General features: G+C 43.8%; 1 protein-coding gene across 1 annotated transcript; it reads left to right on the forward strand.

Annotated features, from left to right (window-relative positions):
• The first annotated feature begins 3,441 nt into the window (after positions 1-3,441).
• Positions 3,442-6,434, forward strand: LOC122541997 (immunoglobulin lambda-1 light chain-like). The gene is made up of 3 exons (XM_043679290.1): positions 3,442-3,561; positions 3,677-4,030; positions 5,791-6,434. Exons 1-3 carry the CDS (start codon positions 3,513-3,515, stop codon positions 6,111-6,113), a joined length of 726 nt encoding a protein of 241 aa, XP_043535225.1. The 5' UTR covers positions 3,442-3,512; the 3' UTR covers positions 6,114-6,434.
• The last annotated feature ends 949 nt before the right edge of the window (positions 6,435-7,383 follow it).

Raw genomic sequence — 7,383 nt, forward strand, 5'->3', positions numbered from 1 at the left:
AGCACTTGGCCCATAGCCTTATCATCACAAGTGCACATCCAAATACCTATTCAAATGTCTCCCTCTATCACCTTCCCGAGCAATGTGTTCCAGATTTCCACCTCCCTCTGGGTGACAGCAATTTTTGTGATATGTTCTCTAAACCTCCTGCCACTTACTTTAAATCTATGCCTCAGGTCATTCATCCTTCTTCCAACGGGGGAGGATCCTTGCTGCCTACCCTATCTATGCCCCTCATAATGTTATGGATTCCACAACACTTTTGCCAACGAACAGACATCTCAGTCAGAATGACCTACAAGCCTGGAGAAGCTGCCAGGAACGCGACTGACCCAGGATACAATCTGAAATGCCCCCAAGCGTTCAACCTGATCTCATCGAAGATGGTGGAATCAGATACAATAGCAATGTTTAAGAGGCATTCAGACATACAGATGTACAAGCAAAGAATAGAGGTATACGGACCATATGCAGACAGGTAGAATTAGTTTATAATGGCACCATGGTCAGCCCAGATAGGGTTGACCAAATAGCCTATTCCTGTACTGTACTGCTCTATGGCGTATGGTCTTTCACAATTTCCTCTGCTCTAAGGCAAAAAAAAAATTAATTGAATGTAACTTTATAGCTACGACTCTCCAGCCCAGGCAACATTCTGGTAAACCTCCTTCGCATCCTCTACAGTGCTGTCACAACCCTCCTATCATGTGGTTTCTAGAATGCTACACACAATCCTATAGATGCAGCCTAACACACATTTTATACAGTTCAAGCAGTACCTCCCTGCTCTTAATCTATTGAGCCTCGGGATCATTCTGTAATCTGGTTTGTCCAGCCATACCATCAGTCGGGATCATATATAAAAAATATGAGGGATCGTCCGGGATATCACTTAGACGAGCATAAGATGAATTGGTATATTTTCTGAAAATAAATTGTCTACCTGAATACTATAGACTGAAAGAGAAGGTGCATGGCAAGGTTTCCTGACTGGTTTGAAGTGTTAGAATTATTTGGAATGCTTTGGGGAGGAAAAGGCTTTTTCTTTAGGTTATTTGAAATCTTTAACGAAGGCTGAAACTGAGAAGGTTGTCAGATAAGTTGAGAGTGCAAACAAAATCTGTATCCTGTGAAAGTGAAATGCTCAAAGTGACTGTGAAAGATTTCAGGATCTGAAGGAGGGAAATTGTGACTTGAGATGGCAAATTTCAGACTAACTATCACTCGATTGAAAATGAACAAGCTTGATTTGGAGAACAAAAAAGAAAGGGAAATTAAAGGCTTTCAAATGAATGTAGAGGAAAAGATTTTAAAAAGGGATAAAGATAACACGCTCGCAAACTTAGATGGTTGCTCTCTCATTACAGAGGCAACTGGTAACACTTTAACCTGAGGGTCACCGCATCTCAGATGAGGGAAGACATTGGTAAGGGGAGTCCTTCATTGTAACTGCAACTGGTGCAGGAATTGAACCCACGCTGCTGGTGTCAGTCGATATCACAACCATACCTACTGAGCTGACAAACTGCGTAGGACATAAGCAGTTAATGTTAGGGCCATGGGGAGTGTTTGTAGAACAGAGAGACAGGGCCGTCGTCCCTTGAATGTGATGTCTCGGGTAGACAGGATGGTCAATAAAGAGTTTGGCACAGTTTTCTTCATTGGTCCGATCACTGAGCACAGGAGTTCGGATTTCATGTTACAGCTGTAAGAGACATTGGTAATGCTGCATTTGGAGAACAATTCAAGTCGCACTGCAACAAAAAGAATGTTGTTCAACTAGAAAGGATTTAAAAAAAAAGGCATGTTACCAAGACTGAATCATTTGACTTATAGAGAAAGGCTGGATAGGCTGGGACCTTTTATACCTGGAGCATAGCAGGCTAAATGTTGATCTTATAGAGGTTTATAAAATCATAAGGCGCATAGTTAACGTGAATACCCAAGATCTATCTCCCAAAGTGAGGAGTTATAAAGTAAAAGACATAGGTTTAAAGTGAGAGGAAAAAGATTTAAGGGGCAATTGACATAAGGGACAACTTGTTCACACAGACGATGGTGTGTGTAGGGAACGAAATGCCAGAGGAAGTGGGAGAGGAGGATGTAATTACAATATTTAAAAGACAATTGAACAGGCACATGCATGAGAAATGTCTCAAGGGATCTGGGACAAATGCAGGTAAATGGGACAATTCAGTTTAGGAGGTCTTGCAAAGTCAAATAAAGGTAGGAGTTTCATGGTGAATTGTAGGGACTTAAGGAGTCTGTGGAACAGAAGGATCTTGGAGTTCAGGTTCGCAGTTCTCTGAAAATGGAGTCGCAGGTAGACCGGGCAGGTAAGAATGCTTTTGGCACACTAGCCTTCATCAGTAAGGGCATTGAGGATAGAAGTTGGGAAGTTATGTCGCAATTATACAGGACATTAGTGAGACAACACTTGGAGTATTGTGTTCAGTTTTAATCACCTTGTTATAAGAAAGATATCATTAAACTGGAAAGAGTGAAGAAGAAATTTATTAGAACGTTGCCTGGAATCCATGGTCTCAGTTATAGGGAGAGGTGGGACAAGCTAGGACTTCTTTCTTTCGAGTGTAAGGGACTGAGGGGAAAGCTTATATAGGTGCATAAGATTATGAGAGGCACGGAGAGGGTGAACGCACTCAGTCTTTTTTCCAGGGTTGTGGAATTGAGGACTAGAGGACATCAGTTTAAGGTTAGAAGAGAAAGAATAAACGCAAACTGATGGGCAACTTTTTTACATGGAGGATAGCACGCATATGGAATGAGCTGCCAGCAGAGGCGTTTGAGACGGGTAAATTAACACCATTTAAAAGGCATTCGGACAAATTTGTGGTTAGGACAGAATGAGAAAGTTCCGGCCAAGTGCAGGGAAATGGGATTATCGTGGACAGACATTTTGGCCGGCTTGGACCAGTTTAAGCCAAAGGGCCTGTCGCCGTGCTGTAGGACTCTATGACTGTAAATCTGGCTAGCATGGACGCATTGGGCCCGTTTCCTTGCTATATATGCCTCTAGGACTCTGCATCTCTATGACTCAAGGGGAGCAGAGAGAGAGAACAGAGGCTTTTTTCTTAACTGTATGTTTTGAAGAAGACATTGTTTACATTTCTTGGGACTAAAGTGGGATCGGGGATTGAGTTGAATGATCAACCAGGATCCTATTGGAAGGCAGATTCGTATCGAAGGGCTGAATGACCTATGTCTGACCTAATTTGCTATGTTCCAATGAACACAGTCCATTCAAACGTTAAACATTCGTAAATGCAAAGGTTCAGAAGATGGACAAGGGTGTGAGAAGCCAGAAATAGATCGGGTAAAACCCAAAGGGTCGATTTGCCTGGTCTCTGCCTTTTCATTTGCATTCCGGTGAATAAATAAAGCTGGGAAGCCCTCCCAGTTTACCGACACTGGTTGCAGAGCGGCTCCCACAAACACTTAGACTGAAAGCTTCACCCGGGTGGCTGGCTGTTTCCACACATTCTCCAGTGGAAATGTTTCCCATACTGCATCTGCTGTGTGTTCTGCTGCTCCACGTGACAGGTCAGAAATTGCTCTAGTCTAACATCTGTCCGTTAAATATTTTTGTGTCAGCCCCGGTTCCTTTATTGTTCCCAAAGTCACTGGGTGTGTGCATGTGTGTGTTTCTTAATGATAGGTACCTTGGCTGATGCTGATCCTGTCCTCAAACAGAGTCTGCTTTCCGACCCAGTCTCTGTTGGCCAGACCGCCCGGTTGAAGTGTGTGCTGCAGGATGATAATGTGGACACCTACGATGTGCGTTGGTACCGACAGAGTCTCGGAGAAACCCCAGTGTTTGTTATCCAGCATAAGGTCAATGGTGAAATACACAGAGGTACCGGCTTCACTGACCGTTTCCAACCTTCACGAGACTCTCCTAACAACAGTTACATTCTAACCATCGGAAACGTGGTCTCTGGTGACTCTGCCGTCTATTACTGTGAAGTGTGGGGTTACATCTATGGAGGTGGAACTGCCCTGATCGTCCGGAGTAAGTGGTTCTATTTTCTCTATATATACTTTTATTTTCAGATAAGTTGAATATGTATCGCTTCAGAGTCGATACTGTTCTCTGTATGTCGAAAACATCACGATGTAATACACTTTGCAACATTTCTAACTCGTACTCACAAGGCAAAGTATTGCATTAATAATTTTCTCACAGATGCACACAGGGTAGAGAGTTGTTTCTATTAGTAATGCTGTCTCTTTCACATAAGCATGTATCCACAGCCACATAGCCACTCCCTACAAAAACCAATCCCCGACACAGACAGACAGACAGGCACACACACGCGCGCGCGCACACACACACACACACACACAATCAGATAGAATATATCAATTATTTTCCCACACAGGTCAGTGTTTTCTTAACAATTCTCTCTATTTTACAGAAACACACAGGACAGAGTGTTAATTGTCTCAATAGTTCTCTCCATCCCTTTCCCTCTCCCTTTGTCACATGCACAGGTCAGAAATTAGAACATAGAACAAGACAGCACAAAACAGGTTTTTCGGCCCTTGATGTTGCACCGACGTGTGAACTAATCTAAGCCCATTACCCTACATTATCCCATCATAATCCATATGCTTATACAAGGAGTGTTTAAATGTCCCCAACGTGGCTGAGTTAACTAAATTGGCAGGTAGGGTATTCCATGCCCTTACCACTCTCTGAGTGAAGAACCGGCCTCTAACATCTGTCTTAAATCTATCACCCCTCAGTTTGCAGCTATCCCCCCTCGTACAAGCAGATGTCATCATCCGAGGAAAAAGTCTGTCACTGTCCACCCTATTTAATCCTCTGATCATCTTGTCTGTCTCTATTAAATCGCTTCTTAGCCTTCCTCTCTCCAATGAGAACAGACCCAAGTCCCCCAGCCTTTCCTCATAAGACGTTCACTTCAGACCAGGCAACATCCTGGCAAATCTCCTCTGCATCTTTTCCAATGCTTCCACATCCTTCCTGTAATGGAACGATCAGAACTGCACACAAAATTCCAAGTGAGGCCGCACTAGCGTTTTGTACAGTTGCAGCATGACATTACAGCTCCAAAACTCAATCCCTCTACCGGTAAAGCCAAACACACCGTCTGCCTTCTTAACAGCACTATCAATCTGGGTGGCAACTTTTACGGATCTATATACATGGGCACCAAGATCCCTCTGCACATCCACACTACTAAGCATCTTTCCATTGACCCACTTTTCTGCCTTCCTGCTATTCTTCCCACTCCGTTTAGATCGAGAAGTATCTCTCACATGCACAACTCAGTATTATGTTAATAATTCTCACACACACGCACAGCGGTTACCATCTTGTATGAACCAATTATTCGCTATTACACACAGGTCAGATGGTTATGTTAATATCTATCGTTCACACACACACACACTTCACAGTGTTATCCGTGCATTAATCAATCACTCACTCTCGATCCAATTCTGTCACACACACGCACATGCATAGGTAGTTGTTATGTACTAACATTTCTTTCTCTTTCACTAGCACATAAAAAAGTTAGAGTATTACAAATTAAATTTTTTCTGTCTCTGTCCTACACAAAAACACACAACATATCCTCACATTTAGATACACACGTCAAAGTGTTATTTGCAAAGATATTAATGATGCTCTGTCGCTCGCACAATTCAAAGTTTTATACAAATAAATAATTCTCCCTTGCACACATGGTCAGCGTTTTTTTGTTCATATATATAATCCTCTCTCTCGCTTCCCTCACACAGGTAGTGATGATCAGAAACCATCTGTCCTTCTGCTCCCTCCTTCGCCAGAAGAACTAGACACAGGATCAGCAACTCTGTCCTGTCTGGTGAATCGCTTTAAGCCAGGTTTTGTACAGGTTCTCTGGAGCGTGGATGGAAAAGAGACAGACAGTGGGGTGACCACAAGCGCCGTGTCCCTGGACAGTGATCAGAGCTACAGTCTGAGCAGTTACCTGAAAGTCCCGGCCACTGACTGGAAGAAAGGCTCCAGATATTCCTGCAGTGTGAGGCACGGTTCACTGAACTCACCTCTCCTCAACACCATCAGCTCCAGGGACTGTTAGCTCGAAGGTATACAGTGTCATGGGTCAGTCACTTCGTGCAATGTGGCGTTTTGTTGTTTGTTTTTGTTTTGCAATGCAATTTCTCAGCAATATCAGTATTTGGTGAACAATCTGAATATCGAAGAATGTCAGAAATCAGTGAAATAATTGTTCCATTTGGTGAGTAGAGATTTCCTGCTACAATTGCCTCCAACATTTTGCGTATAAAGTTTCACTTTGGGTAGAACGGCGTGCAATCTCCCCTTCTTGACAATGACCATGTTGTATTTGTGAAGCTTGCATGAAAGAAGATCTGAATAAATATGAAATGGTACCACGAAATGACTGTCTATCGTTATTGGACACTGAAAGGAGCACTAAGGGCCTTGGCTATGGATAGTTTACACCTGTGACAATGTTACACAATATTGCATCAAATGATGCGTGGGCTCGCACATCAATAACATTCACCCAACCACTCCCGGCAGCAATAAATCCTCCAATCTCCCCCACTTCCCGAAGAAGCGACTCTCCCATTCTCCCCCCACTCCCCGTGGGAGTGAGTTCACCATTCTTCCACACTTCCCGTGGGAGCGAGTCCTCCATTCTTCCTTACTTCCCATGGGCAAGTTTGCTCCATCCTCCCCCATTTTACACATGGTCTCCTGGTACCATGGCCCCCATTCTCCCCCAGCTCCCATGGGAACGAGTGCTCCATCCTTCCCCACTCCCCAGTTTCAAAATATCCCTTCCTGAGGATGCTTCTCTTTGATTCCAGAGTTTATTCCTGAGGATTGAGTGATGTTGAACAACTTCCGTTTTGTTTGCTACAGAAATGGAATATTCCACCCCATCGAACTCTCAGACTTGTAAAAGCATCAATCAAACCTCATGCCTTGAGGCTCTCTGTTCTTCAAAGAGATGTGTCTCAGGCTGCTCACTCTACTGATTGTCTAACCTCCCACTTCTGTCATCGATCTTGTTAATCATCACCCTTGTCTGGGTGCCTCTGTAATTCTGATGGAATTTGGTGCCCTGCGCTGTATACTTTAGTATGGTCTAAATGGCAAGAGTAGATAGCAGGTGCACTGTGTGAAACACACGTTGAGTCAGGGCCAGCACGCTGAGAGTCAGAATCAGAAAACCCACAGAGAGGTCTCTATCTCGGTCCCGTTTCCCGGTCCAACACACACAATTACAGGCACCCAGACACACACACACGCACACATTCGCACATGTGCCATTTCTCCATCGCCACTGACAATCATCTTCACACCGACAACAATTTATC

Source organism: Chiloscyllium plagiosum, chromosome 39 (assembly GCF_004010195.1).
Source record: "Chiloscyllium plagiosum isolate BGI_BamShark_2017 chromosome 39, ASM401019v2, whole genome shotgun sequence".
Lineage (NCBI taxonomy): Eukaryota > Metazoa > Chordata > Chondrichthyes > Orectolobiformes > Hemiscylliidae > Chiloscyllium > Chiloscyllium plagiosum.

Bases quoted from the DNA above. Each gene is read 5' to 3' on its own strand.
- LOC122541997 (XM_043679290.1), top strand. From the start codon at position 3,513: ATGTTTCCCATACTGCATCTGCTGTGTGTTCTGCTGCTCCACGTGACA. The intron at 3,562-3,676 runs GTCAGAAATTGC...TCTTAATGATAG, and splicing joins TCTGCTGCTCCACGTGACAG to GTACCTTGGCTGATGCTGAT. The intron at 4,031-5,790 runs GTAAGTGGTTCT...TCCCTCACACAG, and splicing joins AACTGCCCTGATCGTCCGGA to GTAGTGATGATCAGAAACCA.